The 21310-nt window shown below is 40.1% G+C and overlaps 1 protein-coding gene across 4 annotated transcripts in view; it reads right to left on the bottom strand.

Annotated features, from left to right (window-relative positions):
- The window catches only part of LOC111868354 (alpha-mannosidase 2), a 67616-nt gene that overhangs the window by 11497 nt on the left and 34809 nt on the right, over positions 1-21310 (bottom strand). For all 4 annotated transcript variants that reach the window (XM_023858926.2, XM_023858923.2, XM_023858925.2 and 1 more), the window contains exons 14-19: positions 20856-21022; positions 19670-19882; positions 16315-16493; positions 5363-5496; positions 4731-4883; positions 4109-4231 (exon numbers count right to left, since the gene is read on the bottom strand). In XM_023858926.2, coding sequence (XP_023714694.1) covers positions 4109-4231; positions 4731-4883; positions 5363-5496; positions 16315-16493; positions 19670-19882; positions 20856-21022 — 969 coding nt within the window. The remainder of the gene's footprint in view (positions 1-4108; positions 4232-4730; positions 4884-5362; positions 5497-16314; positions 16494-19669; positions 19883-20855; positions 21023-21310) is intronic.

The raw sequence follows: 21310 nt of genomic DNA, 5'->3' as shown, positions 1-21310 counted from the left end.
ATCCCATGGTTCCCTTTCCATCCTAGTTCTTTTGTCTTCATGTACATCAAATCATAACGTCCTGTCCTTTGAAATTCTATAATCTCATTACATATTACATATTAGCTTGTCACTTAATAAACTGTTCTCTTCACTCTCTCAAGATAGTCTAGTAAGGATTCCAAATGATTAAGAGCAGCACCATGTGATATTTTCTTACTAGCAGCACTGTCCACCTCTTCCTCATTTTCACTTTCTTCCTGCTCTTCTGGCTGCACCCCCACTGAACTTACGATTTCGTCACTGCTTAACATTTTGAAGGCTGGCTCACACGAGTCACAGTCAAACCACTCTCTTATATTCCAAACTGATTGACAATTTCAAGTTTCTGTTGAATACTTAACACAACACGCTTCCTTTTACACCCTGACATTTTGCTAATGCACTTGAAGTTCAATACAAAGAGACTAACTGGGGCGGTGTATCTGTCCTTGAAACTTTCCACAAATCCTTGCATTCTTTCACCCCTAGTCTAGAACATTGTGTTAGCATAACAGGACCAAAAAATGCAGAGTTCGGTTCACACTAGTGCAAAGATAGTGTTACAACTCACCATGTGAAACAAAAGTGAATGAATATTAAACAACATATAAGCCTCAAAAAAGGCCCGGTAACCCCAGTTAAGCTGCAAACCGGTTTAACAGTCCCCAGATAATCGAGAGTTGAGTGTACATGTAAATCTATATAATATTAATGTGAAAGAATATGCAATGATACAGATTAGGTGGTGGACCTCATCAATGAAGACAAAAGATATTCTTCTAACAAGTCTAGTATTAACAAACATTCTTATGTACATAGGACCAAGGTCCAGTGATGAGGAATACATCTCAAATTCTTAGCTTTACATTAATGGGAAAAGTGCTTCTGATTTACAAAACTTACATTTTTGTATGTTTCAAGAAGGCATCCTTCTGTATGATTTCAAATGAACTCTTGAAATTTGAATGTGCTGTTGTGTATTTGCTTCATGCAAGAACTGCTAACTCACAGGAACAGCCATTGCTAAGTAATACATACTCGCAATGACACAACATGGTTATGCAACCTGTTTCTAGGCAACGGCTCAGTAAACATGCTTCCATGCATACAGTGACATCACACAAGAGTGGACAGTGACCACGTGACATGTTTTTGTAGGTCTGTGCTGAGTGTTTATAGGGGACAACAAAGGTTGTTTGCAGGCAGTTGTAGGCTGGAGGAGTCCAGGACAGTTTTTAGTTGGGCTCCGAGGTTCCAGAATAATTGAACAAGAAATGGCAAGAAGACTTCATAGTGATTTGAAGTGCTAGTTTCTGTGTTGAGATAAGTGGCCAAGAGACAACTAGTGAAGCTGGAGAATCCTAGTGCGTGTGTAATGGCGAACTGTAAATTGTGTAAATCAGCAATAGCACTGTATTAATTGTAATTAAGAGAGACTGTAACTGACATGCCAATATATGCAATAATTCGAGCTAGAACCCGTTAATTTTGTCATGTGTACCCTCCTACATGTGATATTTTGGTGTCAGAAGTAGGTGGTTCAGATTGTATTGGAGTCATCAAAAGTGATTATGATGGTAAAATACATGACAATTTGGTGTCAGTAATCACACAGCCATAAACATGTGACAACTGGAAACTGTGGGAGAAGTTACATTGCATTGGATTAAAGATTGAATTGGGTAGTCATACCACAAAATGGAACAAACAAGGCAACAAATAACAGAAATGCTGACTGTGCATGTCCACTACGCACTACGGGTCCACCACTGTGGACCTGCCTGTGGGCCAAAACGGAAGAGGATATAAAAGCCAGACAAGACAAGTTACACGCCAACTGAGAAAAGAGGAGAGCAGACATGAAAGCCTTTAATGAAATGATGGAGGAGGGAAGGGAGGCTGAAAGAAGAGCCTACAAAGAGATGATGATGGCTGAGTGAGAAGCCAACCAAAAAAGAAAAAGCTAACTTTGAGAAGAGGATGGCCAAGAGGAAAACCAAATGCGAAGTGGCGGCAAGGCTGGAAGCCATTCACAACAAGACAAACGTCAACCGGTTGAGACTGGAACCTGAAATGGAACATCAACAGAAGATGGATGCCAATCTAAAGGAAATAAAGGAAGACACAAAAACCAACCAAGCCATCCAAGCAAAAGCAGGTGCTAACTGACAGCTTATGCAAGAAATGATGAGAACCAACCAACAAAGGATAGAAAGCAAGCTGGATATCATCCAAGAGAAGGAGGACACAATTCTAAGTGAGATTATAGTACAAATGAAGGACAGATGAAAAGAGAGGACGACCGGCCAAGAAGCGATGGAGGTCAATCCAGAGAAAATGGAGCCAAATCCATGAGAAAAGAAGGCAGCAAAGCAGCACAAGAATCCAGGTGAAGATGTTGCAATTCACTCCCTGAGGGCATGCCAAAACGAGAAGACAGCCTGTCAAGAAGCAACGGAGGTCAATCCAGAGAAGATGGAGGCAACTGATTGCAAGATAGCCATGTTGGAAAAGATGGAAGCCACAAAATGGCAAACCAGAGGAAATGGAATCTGAGTCAGAACATCAGGAGGTCCCTAAGGAAGATTCTGCAGTGAAACTGGTTAAAGGTTGGAAAAGCAGTACAGGGACCAACATCTAGCTGCAGGTCAATATGGAGAGCCAAAAGAAATGAGCGAGGAGATTGTGGATCCCAGAGGAAGTTGGCTGCTGCCTGCAGGAAGGTGTCCCATTGTGCAGTGGTGTCATGGTGCAAGGGAAATCTCTTCAGGAAAATTCTGACCCAGGGACATTGTGGATTGCGGAAGGAATTGGCTGTCGCCTGCAGAGAGATGACCCACCATGTAAGAGTGGCACAATGCTGGGGACATGATCACAAGAGATATGAGGACAATTTGGTACAAGAAACCTGGAAAGGACAGACATCCGGGAAGAGATGTTGGAAAGGCCTGGAATGCAACAATGGCATAAGGGACCGAGGCCTAAGAAAGTAGCTACAAGGCGGCAGGCAGTTGCTATGTCTGAGGAAGGAGAGATCAACCACAAATGGCATCAAAGGGTGGAGCTCAGGACAGCAATTACATCTGGAAAGCAGAGGAATGGTCAAGAAGACTCTATATGAGATTTTCAGAGGGAAGATCTTGAAACAAGTAGTCAGAACATCCAGTGGCTTACAAAGAATGATGGGCTGGACATTGTGGACAGGTCGGCACCCTCCGAAGCAGAAAAAGAGGCTGCATACAGAGTAAGAGCTAGAGATATAGGAGCACCAGCCACTCCAGGAGTTATAGCACCCTGTGGGAAAGAGAAAAATGAACAAACCTTTGGATGTTGCTGAGAACCTGGACTGACTGGAACCCAATCTGGAGTCTGGTTGGGATGAGCAGCCTTAAGGAGGGAGCAGGGTAGTGGTTGGAGAATAGTAGCTGCAAACCACAGGAAAACACCATGAGCAGGAACTCTTGGAAAGGAAAAACAGGCAGTATGCCTGTAGGCTATTATTCATGAACAGCATTAAGGAGGGAGCAATGTGGCATATTTATTCCACGCAAGAACTGCTTAGCCACAGGAACAGCTGTTGCTAAATAATAAAAGCTTGTAACAGAACAATGGGGTTATGCAACCTGTTTCTAGGCAATGGCTCAGTACACACACTTCCACATAGGCAGTGATATCACACAGCAGTAGATAGCAACCACATGGCATGTTTTCTGTAGGTCCACGCCGAGGGTTCATAGGGGAAAACAAAAGTCGTTTGTGGGCAGTCATAGGCTGGAAGAGTCCAGGAGAGCTTTTAGTTGAGTTCCAAGGTTCCCAGATGATTGAATAAGAAATGGTAAGAAGACTTTATAACGATTTAATGATGAAGTGCTAGTTTCTGTGTTGAGATACATGGCCAGGAGATGACTAACGAAGATGGAAAATCCTAATGCATGTGCAACGGTAAACTGTGTAAATCAGTGATAGCACTGTATTAATTGTAATTAAGAGAGATTGTAACCAATGTGCCAATAAATCCAATCATCTGAACTAGAACCCGTTAATTATGTCACATGCATCGCCCTACATGTGACAGTATATTACATACCTGACAACTTGGCTGGCGTTGTTCAAGTATCAGTCTGAACGTGGCAGGAAAGGGTTTATTGTCTGTCACACCTTGCCCCAGTCCTCGGTTGTCATCCTGATTTAAACGACGATCCTGCATCACCTGAATGGGCACATAACACACATGCACACACACAGTTGAATACCAATAAAAGAGAGAGTTAAAAGTTTTGAAGTTTACAATGGCTGCAAGCCATTTCTGTACACAAAAATGTCTGGATTGATTATGAAATTTAAATCGAAAACACAGAAATACATTAATAAAAGTAAAGTATTCGATGTGTGTAATAAAATTTAACACCACTAAATCATCATACTCAAATCTGATGTGTAACACTGTCAATTACTCCTCCCTCTATAATGGAACAAAATGTTATTTAATGAACAGGAAACAAAGCACAATAAATACAAAATTCACACACTGGTGTACCTAAATGAAATAACTCAGTTGCTGTTGGAATAACACATAGAAAACAATACACCAAAGACAAATTCAATAAGAATAATGCAAATAACAGGCAAAGAAGTGATTACACTTCTTTCGGTAAGTTACATCGAGTGTCTCTGGGTTTGATGTAAAGTAATTTATCTAAATGACTCACCTCTATTTGGCCCTCCTTAAGTGAACCTACACCAAGTGGCTGTGCAGTGACAACAGTGAAACGAAATGCTTGATCCTGAATGAAGGCCATGGTTGGAAGAGGATAATAATTTGCCTGCAATGGGAGCTTAAAGAAACGCTTCCGTCGAATGATCTGTAACATCATCACAATAATAACAATTATGACATGCACTGTATTAAGAATATTATCTTCTGTTGTATGATACCATTTAATCTAGCAGAAGTTTACTAATGTTTCAAAGAACCATACTTCCTCCATCTTCAGGGCTGAACAGTACATCACACAAGCAAGCAAAATGGAGGCAGCACATTTTTCCAAAATGCTGGTAAACTTCTATCAGACTACATGGAATCACATCCCAGAACATAATACTCATCATAGTCACTACCATGGGAACCTCAAATCTTATATATATCTTATAAATTGGGTATGACAATACTGTATGTATCATTTATCAGTTAACAAGATAAAAGAACAAAATATTATTCTGTTATGCTGTATTTTTCTATGATTTCCGATTCCCAGATTTCATTTTTGTGGGGCTATTATTTCTTCATATTGACACTCTCTTCTTACTTGAAAATAATAAGATACACAGCTACACATTTCACCTGCAAGCCATTCAAGTCAGTATAGAAGTCATCTCCATTTTTGATGTTGCTTGATATACGCATAACCAGTTCACAGTTTACTTGGTCTGAGATGTCCACCACATTCTGCACCTCCAGCCCGAGACTGTCTGTTCCTGTACACATGAACAGCACCTCACTTCATACACACATAGGCATTCTCATATTTATCTGCAAACACTATATAGTACACAACAACAAATTCTAGGTTGGTCTTCCGGGTATAAGCCATATCACACCATACTCAGTCAAGGACTTTTTGCTTTTATTTTCATTCAAAATTGGAGGTTATATTATACACTGAAACCTTCACATTAGCAACTTAAATCATTCAAAAAATTGACAAATTCCAGATGCATCTCATGTATGCCTACCCTACATTTGAACCCCCTTGGCCTCACAAACACGTGAGTTTGCAACCACATTATGATAGCTTGGTACACAAACATGCAAGCATATACTGCTCTCCTATTTCATTCTCAGAGACTCAGACCTCACTGCCCCAACAACACTTGTAATCTGAAGACCTCACAGCACACTGCTTCTTGATTATGCCATCTCCACATTTCATTTTCTTGTCCTTACTTGCCCTTAATCATATCTAAGCTAAAGCAAGCTGCTACAAATACATCTACCCTAAGAAGGTGGAAGAAAATGATGCAATGAAGTGAGAAATGGAAACTGCCAGACACTCTAGCTACAGGCGAGTGTGTCCACAGTTGGCTGATATTATGCAATAAACAAATCTAAGGTAGATCAATGAATAAAAGCGGAAAGGTGATCAGGGATAGTGCTGCAAAGTGTCTTGGCCAGCCTCAACCCAATGCAATCATCCTTCTTTGCTGGATTCAAATTGACTTCATCATAATATAACCATTATAATACTGTTGTTATTATTAATATACATAAATATTGTCAAGCGTCACAGTGATTAAAGATTGGGTTCAGAATATTATATTGAAGCATCCTGTTACATATATTGTATATATATATATATTGGGTTCAGATTGGTAATTGGATTTATTAACATACAGATCGTAACTACAATTAATTATTACACTATTGCTGCTTTACACAATTTACAACCACTCCACACTAATCTCTTCAGTCTATCTGCACTAGTCTTCATGGATTTATCACACAAGAACTATTAGGTCTCACTGAATTACACACTTCAAATATTACGCATAAATAAAATCTTCTATTCACATATTAAGTCTTCATAGGCAGACTTCTAATTCTTCTTTACTCCTAGTTCCAATTCTCTCTTAACTTATAGTTCATGGCTCTCGTTATATAGCCGCGGAATGGACATGCATCACAGGAAACACATGTCATATGATCACAATTCAGCCAGTCTACTAGCACGTTGGTCAGATCTATAGAAAACACAGCTTCCTCTGTTGTTGCATGTTGGACTGTATTTGCAGAGCTGTTGCCTGGCAACATGTTGACCAAATTCATTACATTGCTCCCTCCTTAAAGCTGCTCATCCTGAGTAGCCTAACGGTGTATCACTGTTCCTCTTTTCTGAGATTTCTGCTTAGTTTCATCTTGCCTTCCTTCCAATTACTTGTTTTCCTTTTTCCCAGTGACTACTCTCCAACTGCTACCACCGTTTCCACCTTAAGGTTGCTCATCCTGAGGAACTCCCTTATAAGGTTCCAGTTAGTCTAGGTTCTCACCATAATCCAAAGTTTTTCTTCCTTTTTAAAACCAGTGGGGGCAAAATTACCTGGAAAGGCTGGTGGTCCCACATATCCGGCTCTTCTTGCGCTAACAGTGCTAGTAGGATTCTCTTTTCTTTTTTGGAGGGGATCAACTCCTCCATACTGTCCAGTTCCTGATTTGCTGCAAGCCAGTGGACATCCCGGCTACTTGCTTCACGAACTAAAGTCTGAAAGCCTTCCTGTCAAAGCTATCTGATGTCGTCTCAATCTTAAAGACGCAGCTGCCGTCTTGTGTCTGGGTCCTTTAGACTGATTTTGCATTCTGGGCCCTTCCAGCATATCATCCTGGATGTTTGTCCCTGAGGGTTCTCAATGCAATATTGTCTTTTCCTCATCTCTGAAGCTCGTGTTTCCTGCATTGTGCCACTTCTGAACAATGGGTCATCTCCCTGCCATCTGTAGCCAATTCCTTCCATGGTCCACAATTTCCCTGGGTCCAGAATTTCCGAAAGACGTTTCCGTTGTGTCGTGCCACTGCTGCATGATGTGATACCTTCCTGGAGGCTGCAGTCAATCTCCTCCAGGATCCACAATTTCCTCAGGTTAGTTACTTTGGCTCTCTGCGTTGCCCTGCAGCTAGCTTCTGGCCCCTAAGTCGCTTCCTTAGTCCTCCAACAGGTTTCCCTGAAGCATGTTCCTTATGGACCTCCCGACATTCCAACTCAAGACTCCATTTCCTCAGGAATTGCCTTCAAACCCGTGGTCTTGTTCGCTTCTCAGTCAGCCACCCAGTTTGGCAGCTAGAGAAGCAAACTGTATTTCCATTATTTCTTCAATGTGTTTGAGCCAGCTCTTATTTCTTGTTCATTTCATCTCTGTCAGTTTTTCTGGTGGCCTCCATTATGGAGACTAGTGATCCTATCTGCCTCTCCATCCTTTCTTGGTTGGCTTTTCTATTGGTCATCATTTGTTCTTGGCCAGCCAACAAGAGTTCCATCATCTGTTGTGTTTCCCTAATGTGGTGATATGCTATCCAATGAAATTGTAAATCCAATAATTTCATCAATCTGATCCAATCTCTACCAATTCTAACACCAGTTGTCATGTGTCACAGTGACCAAAGATGGGGATCAGATCAGTAATTGGATTTATTAACAACCCACAGGTCATAACTACAATTGATTATTACACATTTGCTGCTTTACACAATTTGCAATCACTCCACACTAATCTCTTCAGTCTATTTGCACTAGTCTTCACAGATTTATCATACAGAACTATAAGTCTCTCACTGAATCACACACTCCAAATATTATACATAAATAAAATCTTCTAATCACAAGTTAAGTCTTCACAGGCTGACTTCTAATTCTTCTGTACTCCTAGTTCCAATTTGGTCTGAACTTACAGCTCATGCTCTAGTTATATACGAGGAGCATTCCATATATAATTCCTCCTATTTTTTTAGTGAAAACTACAACAGATACAGAAAGCATAATAACACAGTTAAATAGAGCAAGATTTCAGCTACTTACAGTTATTTTTCCACATAAGCACCACTATTCATTATGCACTTTTGCCAGCAATGAACAAGAGCCTGTATGCCGCACCCGTAAAAGTCTGCGCCAGCAGAGGCTAGCCACTTTCTTACAGCTGCAATGACAGCATCGTTGTCTGGAAAACATTGCCCACACAGTCCATCTTTCATAGGCCCAAAGATATGGCAGTCTGAAGGTGTTAAATCGGGGCTATAAGGTGGATGTGGTAGGACAGTCCAGCCAAACTTTGCAATGTGCATGGTGGTCGCCAAACTGGTATGGGATCTAGCATTATCGTGTTACAAGTGAAAGGTTGTCTGCTTCTCTGGCCTGACTCGGGAAATGCGGGCTTTCGGCTTAGTCAGCGTCGTCTTGTATTGTTCAGAATTTACAGTCTCACCAGGCTCCAGGAAATCCAAGAAAATCACACCCCGCCTATCTCAAAAGACCATGCACATCACTTTCCCTGCCGATGGCTGTGTCTTGTACTTCTTTTTTCTTGGGTAATCCGGATGTCGCGACTCCATGGACTGTCTTTTGGATTCTGGCTCATAGTGGTGACACCATGTCTCATCTCCAGTGACGATGCTGTCCAGAAACTTGTCACCTTCAGCCTCAAACTGGCGCAACAGGTCCTGACAGACTTCAATTCGATGAGTTTTGTGGTCCTGTGTAAGCATCCGCAAGACCCGCCTGGAACACACTTTGCGATAATCCAGCTTCCCCAACATCGTTTCCAATGCATTACAGCTGATATTAAGCCGTGCACACAGTTCCCTAGTCGTTATCCGCCGATCTGTATGGATGAGCTGATTGAGGCGCTGTTCATTGTGAGGAGTGGCAGCTGAGCAGGGATGCCCAGGGCATGGCTTGTCGTGCACTTCACTTTCACCACTGTTGAAATGCACTACCCACCGCCTCACTGTGCTGACATCCACTGTATCATCTCCATACACCTTTAGCAAGCGTTGATGGATGTCAGTGGGTGCAATTTTTTTGGCAGTGAGAAATTCAATAACACATCTCTGTTTCGTACCCACTTCTATGTCAGACGCCATTTTGGTAGACTGATCTGCTGTCGCTATCTGTCGCACAACAACCAAACTAACAGTACATTGGCGGGAAGGTTCAACCTTTACTACACCACCACCATCAGGCTCAGATGTTACATATTACAAAAAAAATAGGAGGCATTATATACAGAATGCCCTTCATAGTTAATATTGCTTTATTCACAATTCAACACAATTTTTCTAGTTAAAACAAATATATATTTTCTTGGTCAAATGCAAGAAGATAACCAGTGGCCATAAATTTATGCCTGTAAGAAGGTGGACCTCCCTGTTCATTTCTTAAAGTCTTTGATATAATGGATTGCTATAAACCTCATGGGAGGGTAGGTCATTAACAGTTCACTGGGTGTCATTTTACACCTATTTAATATATTAATCATCAACAAAATATAATGTGCAGAAAAATAAACTGACACATGTAAAACAAAGAATTGTTCCAAAAGCAAAAGTCAGTTCTTTGTGGGAATAAAAATAGCTCATAGACCCGTGGCTCCAGCAACCTACCTATTATTTGTTTAGATCCTATGATCAATCACACGGAAATGAAGGTAGGCCTCAAGAGCACCTGCTACAAATTGGGATGAACTAATTGGATACGCCTAAACAGTGGTCACTAACTTTATTGGTCTCCAATACATTGGTTCGAGATCTAGATACAAATTTATAATGTCTGAAAGCACTGTGCTGGGTGCTTTACTTGCTAATAATCTGATAGCTGTATCTTACTGGGTCATGGTTCTCTATTGTACACCATCTGAGATCAAGCTTCTAGATCAACACTAGTGACCGACCAACTTGGCAGTCGCAGAATTGGCGGGAAGGTTCAACCTTTACTACATCACCACCAACATCCAGCTCAGACATTACACATTGACACATAAAAATAGGATGCATTATATATAGAACGCCCTTCGTAGCCACAGAATGGACATGCATCACAGAAAACACATGTCATGTGATCACTAACCAGCCAGTCTACTGGCACATTGGTTGGATCTACAGAAAACACAGCTTCCTCTATTATTGCATGTTCGACCATGTTTAAAGAGCTGTCGCCCGGCAACACATTGACCAAACCCGTTACACTATATTGTAACCGCACCATGCAGGAACATCAACAATGTTGTTGATTTACATTCTTAATTATAATGTACTACATTTAAATGAACTGTATTACTGTTAACAAGATGATACAGAACTGACCCAAGCACCAGCAGACGCCAAGGACAACATCTGGTCTTTCTGAGGGACAAAGAAACTGCAGGTCACTTGAAAACCCAGAACGGAGCAGGAAGTATCCCGCTGTGTTTTCTGGGGATTTCAATGCTTAACTTCGACGGTTCGAGTCTTTGAAAATTTGAGACTTGACAGATACGAGTCGCAATAATTTTCGAAGGGGCGTACCGAGCGATTGTTAGCGTACCTCCATTTATTTGAGAGCTGTCAGAGGGACCGTGTTGTACTTAGGCCCAAATTAACATGGATCTGGATAGGGATTGGCTGAATGCAAATGAGAGAAACACCCAAATTTTAGGTTCAGCCAATCAGCAAAATTTCAGAAGAGAGGAATCCAGGCGTTCCCGGAACCGTCGGGACGTCTGCCTCTCCAGAGCAGTCAGTCATTACAAGTAATCAGAAGGAAATAGCGGCAGTCAGTCATTACAAGTCATCAGAAGGAAATAGCGGGAGTGAGTCACACAAGGCAATAAGAGCAGTCAGTCTTTACACGGGAATAAGAGCGGTTAGTCATGGATAGTGAGTAACCGGAGTGAGTTGCCAAAGGGAGTAACAGTAGTAACCTCCCGGACGTTAAATTGGTGTATAAAGTCCAAGTGCCAGGGCCTCGTAATGTGTAACTCTAGTGGACACTAACAATAAATGCAACAGTATTGGTGAAGTGCGAGTTTTTTTCAGTGTTCTCTCTCTCCTTGTGTGAGCAAGGCCCAGAAGTCGCCCTGAGACAGAATCTCATCCTACCTTCTGAGCAGTCGGAATCCTAAACGCCCGCCTATCCATATCCCCACCTTGTTTTCCCTGTTCAAAGTTCGTGGATTTCATCCAAGTCCACTGGCGCCCATAAAAATTCAAATTCAGAGCAATCCCACACCCTACCCTGAACCAGACAGCTACAAGGAAGCGGCGGATGAAAGTGCAGACCACAAAGGTGCGAACATGAAGGGCAGGTATAAGTGACGACCAACTCGTGAGGCTTGAAGTCTCACTGAGCGGTAAGGAAGAAGAGGAGGGCAGTAAGAAGTGGCGCCGAACGTGTAGGCGAACGGTAAGGACGGTAAGAAGTGGCGCCGAACGTGTAGGCGAAAGGTAAGAGCGGTAAGAATATAAAACACACAGTATATTATTTATGATTTGTGCCTCCATTCTTATCTCTCTACCCCATCACTCCTGATGTCTTTGTCATGCCATAAACAACCCCATTTTTCCACTGAATTATGGTCATAACATCTGCAAAAGTTTACAGGAACATAGCCCTCACAAATGTGGAAGGTTTATTGTATTTGTGAATGAAGAAAAATGTGTAAGGAATAAGGAATTCAATTCAAATGGTGTACCTTACACATCTAGAGAGTATCAACTTATTTTAAAAGCAGTCACTGAAGACAACATAGTCATGACAGATGACAAGAAAGCAGATTCCTTAATTGCCTATGAAGACAATCTTAAATTGACATGAAGCACAATAGATCACTGTAGGTCGCAGTGCAAGGGCTGAGAAGGCCCACCCCTTATACATTCATAAATTGACAAGTAGCAAAGAACCTAAACATTATAGGGCATCCATAGAATTTTATTTGTATAAGTAATAAAATAACATTTCTTTAAAATGAATGTGATTAGAACTGCAGGTTATGTGATTATTGCACAGCAATGTGGTGGGACTGGTTCAAGTTCTTATCAAAAAATGGTCATCAAAGGCCTTTTTGTATATTTAAACTGAAAATATTTAAAATCAGATTAGTGTTGCAAATATGACATATCTTTCATTAACTATAACTCCCACTGCATGAATTAATTTTATAATTTTAACCTGCACTAATGTTACTAATGTGCCTAATGTTGCACTATTTTGCAAATAAATACCATTACTTTTACATTAAATGTGTCTGTCAGTGCCACAGTACAAGGAGATATAAATCCCCCTTTTCTATACAATAATGGTTAATACAATCCTTAGTGGTTTTTAGTTTAACAATGACAAAGCTAACTGCACAAGATTTCAGTGCATTTGCTCTCCATGAAAACTTCAAACCTTACATTATCCTCGGTAGCAGTATGTAATAATTTATCATTAGTATGATTCCATGTTAAGTGGGTCCCTTGTAACCATGATATGGCACCTTCTTAGGTTGCCAATGGAGATGGCCTCCAGATATTGAGGGTGGCTATGAACACACAGAATAAGCAGTTACAGAGAGATGACTCTCCAGCATGGTGTTGGATGGGAGGTTAAAATCTCATCTCCATAAAAAACCAACAATTTATGATATACTATATACCATGTAGGGCAGTGCCATAGCTCAAGCGGTTAGTCACTGGCTTCCCACTGCGGCAGCCTGGGTTCAATCCCGGGTCTTGTCAAGAGGGATTTGTGGTGGACAAAGTGGCACTGGGGTAGGTTTTCTCCGAGTACTTCGGTTCCCCTGCCAATCTTCATTCCACCAATTGCTCCACAATCACCCTCACCTATCACCTGGGGCCGGTACAATAGGCAAGAAGTTGTCACAGTACAAGGGACTTATTCCCACCCCACTAGCAATAAAAAAAATAATATACTATGTACCTTAAGCAGGCCATTGTGAATGTGATAATGAACCTTTCAGTTCCACAGAAGGTAGAGAATTTAATAAGTAGCTGAATAACTAATAGCTTCCCCAAGGAGGATTCTTGTCCATGGAGTCAGTTACTGCATATCTCATATAAATAAAATGTAAATGTTCGTTTGTTCAAAGTCTTAAATCCCCGAAAGTTCTTCACCGATTGCTTTGAAATTTTGATACAACATTGCATTCGAATATGCGTGTGTTTTTATATACCTATTATATAGATGTCACATCTGTGACAGGTAAAAACATGTCACATGTTCGGAATCCAGGAGTCACTTCCATAGTAATGCTAGAACAGACCACTGCATAGGTAGCGACAATAGCGGTATTGTAGCCCCAACAGTTGGCCGTTACCTAGGAAGTAACAATAGCAATACTGTATTCCCAACATTGAGCCGTTGTGTCGAGAACATCGAATCTCCACGGTTACGACGAATACACGGAGCGTTCCCACAGAGACAATGCAATAACAATGGGTCGTTGCGTAGGAATCGCGGAATCAACAAAGCGGCGTTTTCCCAGTGATAGACAACAGAAGGCATTGTATAGCAACTGCTGAGGTATAAATAGCCCAGCTTCGACAAGGAGCAGTCAGTCTGAAATTAACCGCCAAAGGAGGCAGTCCGAAATTAACCGCTGAAGAAGTTAGTCTGGTATTGCGAGATGCAGTTGTAAATGACGGTAATACAACTAATGCTGGAAGACTAACCATTTTGCCATCTTCATATACAGGCAGTCCACATCATATGCATGAGTACGCTCAAGATGTAATTGCGTATGTTCGTCACTACGGGCGTCCAGACCTATTCATTACATTCACATGCAATCCAGCTTGGGACGATACACAACAGCTCTTACTTCCTGGGCAATCACCAGTGGATAGGCATGACATCACAGCATGCGTTTTGAGACAGAAGCTGAAATTGCTGATGGATTTCATGGTAAAACATGAAGTGTTTGGGTCTGTGCGCTGCTGGATGTACTCAGTGGATTGCCACACGCACATATACTAATCTGGCTCTATAACAAAATTACTTCAAACGAAATCGACAATGTAATATGCGCTGAAATACCCGATGCTGATGTCGATAAGTATTTGTATGAAGGAAAATTCCAATATGAACATGGATTTCACAGCAGAAATCTACAATGAAGCGTTGATAATGATTGAAGATTTGTGCTTAGAAATCGCGAACAAAGTTTTCAATCAATTGGGAATGCCATCACCGAATTGATCTGCTGCTGCTTTGTTCAATGTAGAATTGCATCGTGAACAAAATTACAACACGGGTGATCTTTTGTCGTATGTGCAATCAAACATTCCTAAGCTAACGCTTGAGCAAAAAGGCATTTTCGATCAAATAATGCAAACTGTCAATAATGGGGTTGCAGAAATCTTCCTCTTAGATGCGCCAGGAGGAACTGGTAAAACGTTCCTAATTAGATTGATTCTGGCAGCAATTCGATCCCAAAATGACATAGCCTTAGCTCTTGCATCGTCGGAATAGCTGCGACATTGCTACCAGGTGGAAGAACTGCTCATTCCGCTTTGAAATTGCCATTGAACATGCAATTCATTGAAACTCCCATGTGCAACATTTCCAAAGCATCAGGCATGGGAAAGGTACTGCAGAAATGTAAACTTACTGTTTGGGATGAATGCACAATGGCGCACAAAAAATCGCTCGAGGCTCTTCATCGATCATTGCAAGATCTGCGTGGAAACATCAGACCATTTGGGAATGCATTAATATTGCTTGCAGGAGATTTCAGGCAAACATTACCTGTAATTCCTCGATCGACACCAGCGGACAAAATAAATGCTTGCCTGAAATACTCTACTTTGTAGCGACACGTAAAGACGTTAAAATTAACTACAAATATGCGTGTCCAGCTGCAAAACGATCCATCAGCTGAGATATTCTCACATTAATTGCTGGAAATTGGGAACGGAAAGATGCTGGTTGATCTGACCTCAGGACGAATTTCATTGCCTCATAACCTCTGCAATTTAGTGACATCAAAAGAAGAATTGGTTGAAAAAGTATTTCCCAATAAACAAACCAATTATAAGAATCACGAGAGTGAACGAGTTATTCTTGCGGCCAAGAACAAAGACATCTACGAACTTAACAATATCATTCAGTCTAACATTCAATGCGAGGCAGTCACACACAAGTCCATCAACACTGTTGTGGAAGCAGATGAAGCGGTTAATTATCCAACAGAATTTTTTAACTCACTTGATCTGCCAGGGATGCCACTGCATGTACTGCAATTGAAAATAGGTGTGCCAATTATCATGTTGCGAAATATCAACCAGCCAAAGCTTTGCAACGGCACGCGGCTTGCAGTAAAAGCATTACTGAGCAATGTCGTAGAAGCAACAATCTTGACAGGGCCTTTCAAAGGTGAAGATGTCCTCATTCCTCGCATTCCTATGATTCCAACTGATGCGCCATTTCAATTTAAGAGATTGCAATTCCCAATTCGATTGGCATTTGCAATCACCATCAACAAAGCTCAGGGCCAATCTCTAGAATTGTGCGGTTTAGATCTAGACACGGATTGCTTCTCACATGGACAATTATATGTTGTATGTTCTAGAGTCGGCAAAAAAGACAATTTCTATATCTGCACAGACAGTGGAACAACAAAAAATATTGTATACCCACAAGCATTGTGAAATTAAACATATTAGAAACGTGCGCTTTCTCTTTTCTTTCTTTTCCATTTAACCAGACTGAGCCACAGCAATGCGTAGCTGGGTACCACTAGTGTTTCAATAAGTTCAGAACTCAGTATACATACCTTGTGTATTAACCAGTGTTACTGTATGCTGTACACCTGGTAGATGCATATGCACCTGGGAAAATAGTGGTCCCTCCACTATCCGGACTGGTGATGAGTCCCATTTAACTGTCTCTGCTTCTCTGTCTGGCAGAAACAAGTATGCACCACTGCGTTCTTGTCCTTGTCGTGCATGGTATCTATTAAACATACTTGTAATGTACTAGAAAACTGAAATTCATAGGTAAGGGAAGGGGAACCTTTTGCCTATTCATATTATTACCAACAACAATGACTTTCTACATATAAGGATAAAGACAGAATACAGACAAAATTGCAAGCATCAAGCTCTTGCTTATTGCAAAGTCACTTTTCTGGTCTTCTCAGTTTTTAGCTCATGCATATATAGGAGTATGTCTATTTTGTATCTATCAATATAGAACTGACCTACAGAAGTAACAAACTCAAAATGTCTGACAGTAATGATAATACTGATTCCTCAGAATATCTTAAAACCATTCTTAATGCAGTAAATGTGCATGTAATTCTGAAGCCAAAAATAATGTTATTTGCTATTCAAACATGACAGACCAAAAGTGGAAAGAATCCATGCAGGTTTTTTTCTGATAGAAATTTCCATCCACTGTTCCCTGAAACTATTTTTGACATTACATTCTCCAGAAGTTGATTGAAACACTTTTTTTTTGATGAATTAATGACACAAATAAACATGATGCATTAAGACTGAGTGTACATTCTGTGGACTTTAAGCTCAGAGAAAACTTACATTTACAAAAATGGGGGATATAAGCTAGATTCAATCTTGGATGAATAATACTGAGACATGACGGCTGAAAACAGGAAGAGTGAACCAAAAAGATGTAGCCATTGCTAGCCGCTGGTGCATTAAACATGTGTCTGTAGCAACGAATAAAAACACAACAGAGGAACTGTTAAATGCAGTGTTTTCTATGCAGCCCATGTAGAGGTTATATATTGAGGACCAAATGAACAAGCCAGTCAGTCAACAGTCAGTTGGAAATTGGGGTCAGCAGTTGGCAGTCTTCAGTTGCACTGTTTGCAGCTGCTGCCTTGCAATGACCAGTGAAGGCACAGAATACTTACTGCTTGCAGTAGTGATTTGTAGAGTGTGTAGATTAGAGAAAATGTTACAATTATTTGTAGTTATGAGTTACAAGCATTCAATAGATTCAATTATTAATCAAAACATTGTGTCTAGTCACTAACATGTGACAATATACTGACCAAAAAGATCAAATTAACATTTATTCTTTATAACTACATGTGATACAGGTTATAGGAGAGTTGGTTTAACACTTTATAATATAAAGGTGAAATAAATAATATTTTAAAAGTCAGCCATTATCGCTGAGAAAACACACTGCTTCTCCACTACAAGGATAAGTTCTGCTTATGGAAATAGTTGTTACTTATTTTGAAAATAAGATGAAACCAACAAATAAACTCTCAGTTATTGAATGTACGTAGGGTCACCGACACTAGGAATATATAAAAACATACAGCTGAGCCATTGGTACCTGATCTTAGTCCCTTTGAGGCTGAAATTACAAAGTTCAGAAGGTATAAATCACCAGGTAGTGAGCAATTTCTGGTAGAATTGATTCAAGCAGGAGGAGGAATGTCATGGTCTGAGCTCCATAAACTCATTAATTCTATTTGGAATAAGGAGTCTATTATTGTACCAATTTACAAGAAGGGTGATAAAACTTACTGCAGCAATTATTGTGGAATATCACTGTTATAAACTTAATACAAAATTGTATCCAATATCCTTCTCTCAAGGTTAAGTCCCTATATAGATTAAATTATTGGGAATCATCAGTGTGGGTTTTGATGTAAAAGATCAATTATTGATCAGATTTTTTGCATTGATCAGACAATGGAGAAAAAGATGTCAGTACAATGACACAGTATACCAGCTATTTATAGATGTCAAGAAAGCCTAGGATTCATTTAGGAGGGAAGCATTGTACATTCTCATAGAGTTTGGGGTACCCATGGAACTAGTTAGGCTAATTAAAATGTGTTTAAGTGAAACGTATACCAAAATCCATATGTGTAAACATTTGTCTGATAATTTTCCTAACCAAAACGATCTAAAACATGGAGATGCTGCATTGCCACTGCTTTTAAACTTTCCTTTAGAATGTACCATTAGGAAGGTTCAGAAAACTAGGTGGCAATGAAATTAAATAAGACACATCAGTTGCTGGTCTATGCTGATGACATGAATCTACTGGGAGATTAGATAACACAGATAACAAAAAGAAAAACAGAAAAACTTTAATCGACACCGGTAAGGTGGTTGGTCTAGAAGTAAACAGAGAGAAAACTAAGTATATGTTGCTGTCTCATCACCAGAACTTGGGGCAAAATCATGTCATAAAGATAGGTAACAGATGTTTTGAAAATGTGGCACAGTTCAGATATTTGGGAACAACAATAACAAATCAAAATTTGAGTCAGAAGAAACTAAAGAGAAGACTGAATCTGTGTAATGCTTGTTACCATTTATTCCAGAACCTTTTGCCTTCTCGTCTGCTGTCTAAAGACATAAAAATTAGAGTATACAAAACTATAATTTTACCTGTGGTTCTGTATGGGTGTGAAACTTGGTCTCTGACAATAGGGAAGGAACACGGACAGAGGGTGTTTGAGAAGAGGGTGCTGTGGAGAATATTGGGACTGAAAAGAGACGGAGTGACAGGAGTTTGGAGAAAACTGTATAATGAGAAGCTTTGTAACTTTTACTCTTCGCCAAGTATAATTAGAACGACAAAGTCAAGGAGGATGAGATGGACTGGGCATGCAGCACGAATACAAAGAAGAGGAATGCATATTGCATACTGGTGGAAAAACCAGAAGGAAAGGGACCACTAGGAAGACCAAGCCACAGGTGAATGGATAATATTAAAACACATCTTAGAGAGATAGGATGGGGTGGTATGGACTGTAGTGATCTGGCTCAGGATAGGGATCAGTGGAGGGCTCTTGCGAATATGGTAATGAACCTTTGGGTTCCATAAAGTGTTGGGAAGTTCTTGAGTAGCTGCAAAACTGGCAGCTTCTTAAGAATGGCTCAGCTGCATGAACTTAGTTAGTTACTGGAAAATGTTAATTTATTGAACATTAAAGCATACAGCATGCACAGTTATCCCTGCCATATAAAGGGTTATTATGCATTCTCATGATAAAATGTCATCAAAACCTGGCAACTGCAGTTCCACCACAGTGGGTCATTAATAGGCAGATAATATCCATAGGTTATGCTATCTGCTTTCACCTGCAAAATGAATCATTTTTTTTAAGAGGTAGAAGAACACTTTCCCTTTACCTTGCAAAGTCCAGGTGCAGAGGAACTGTGACACCAGTATCCTTTAGAGTGACAGCCTTCAAGAGCCCTTGCTCACTGAATGCTGCAGACAGATGATCATTGTGGATTGAGAACTCCTTTGCTTCATCCACCACTTCAATGTATTCAAAGCCTTCAATTCTTGGTGCAGAGCCCACAAAGTTCAGCAACTTGACATGTGACATAGCATTATCTCTGCAACACATTATCACATACAAGTTCTGAACTTCATATTCAATACAAATTATGAGGGCATTTCAGTAAAAGTGTATACAATCTCTGTGGGTTTAAAAACACAGCAAACTTAATTAGTATTCCAATTAACAACACTAAACTGTCATCAACTTCACCACATAATTAGCTTCTCTTATGATAATGTGTATGGGTCTAAATCACATCAATTTATTTAATGATAGGAATAACACACTTATACCAAAGTGAAATCTTATCAGCACTACAAAACATAAATATTGTGATATGATGCCTCAGAGCAGCAATCTGCCCATCTGCTGGGCGGGGCTTCACTGAGCAAGTTTCTGTGGCAACACAGAAGCTGCTGCTGGATGGCAAACTGTTTGAACATGTTTCCACAGCAACGAATACTACTGAAGAAGCAATGCATTGTATACAGAATCATGTCGATTCCTAGGCAACGCACAGAGAAATGTTTCTGTTCACATGGTATCAAACCTCCAAAGCACAGTAACAGTGAAGAACGTTATAACTCTACTGTTGAAGGAGGTGATCTCTATATGGCTTGAACAACACCTACCTCAGGAAGAGAACTGAATAACAGAAGACAGACTATAACAGAAGACAAAGAGAAGTCAGAAGAAGTAAAAAATGAAATCTTCATTTTATGTGGTGTAGTTACAGTAACCTTCAGTGTTATCATTGTTAGTAGTTACGTAGTGTTATAGTTACAGTAAAATTGTGTTAAAACTAACTGTAGTTCCACCTGGTATATTCAATAAATTGAGTCATCTAATCTGGAACCCATAAATTACTTGTCACATTACCAAAATACATGACAATATATATCCAAAACAGAAAAAATACATTCTTCAAAAAGTACCCTTTACTTTATTTACTGAAAAGATACAATAACCAGAAAAAAAAAAGAATACATTGTTTGACCTTGATTTACAGAGAATTATGAAGGACTCACATATTCTTAGCAGGAAGCACAGCATGCAGGAGGTATGTAGTCAAACCAAGTGAAGGTACATCAGCCATAAATGTGATGTCATAATGAGACTCTGCAATAACATCTGAAAACTCCTGGAATACTGGACTTGTCTGACTAGGAACAGAAATGCCAGCAGCATCTGTCACCTACAACAGATCCATTCAAATATCATGCTTTCCAGACTTAGGCAAATTTATTATCTACCTCACACTTGCCCTCCTAGACTCATATCACAACAAAAGTCTCACCATTCCCACCCACCAACCAACATCAAATGTAAGTAACACACACACCAATTTACATAACCCTAAAACCTAGAATAATACAAATAAACTAACACAACAGTATTATATATTCCAGATATCTAACAGCAATAGCAAATAACACACAAAAGAAAAAAAATCTCAACCAAAAGGGCTAAGAACAAAATTATG

This window comes from Cryptotermes secundus, unplaced genomic scaffold, assembly GCF_002891405.2.
Source record: "Cryptotermes secundus unplaced genomic scaffold, Csec_1.0 scaffold2065, whole genome shotgun sequence".
Lineage (NCBI taxonomy): Eukaryota > Metazoa > Arthropoda > Insecta > Blattodea > Kalotermitidae > Cryptotermes > Cryptotermes secundus.
This window is presented reverse-complemented; position numbering and strand designations above follow the sequence as displayed.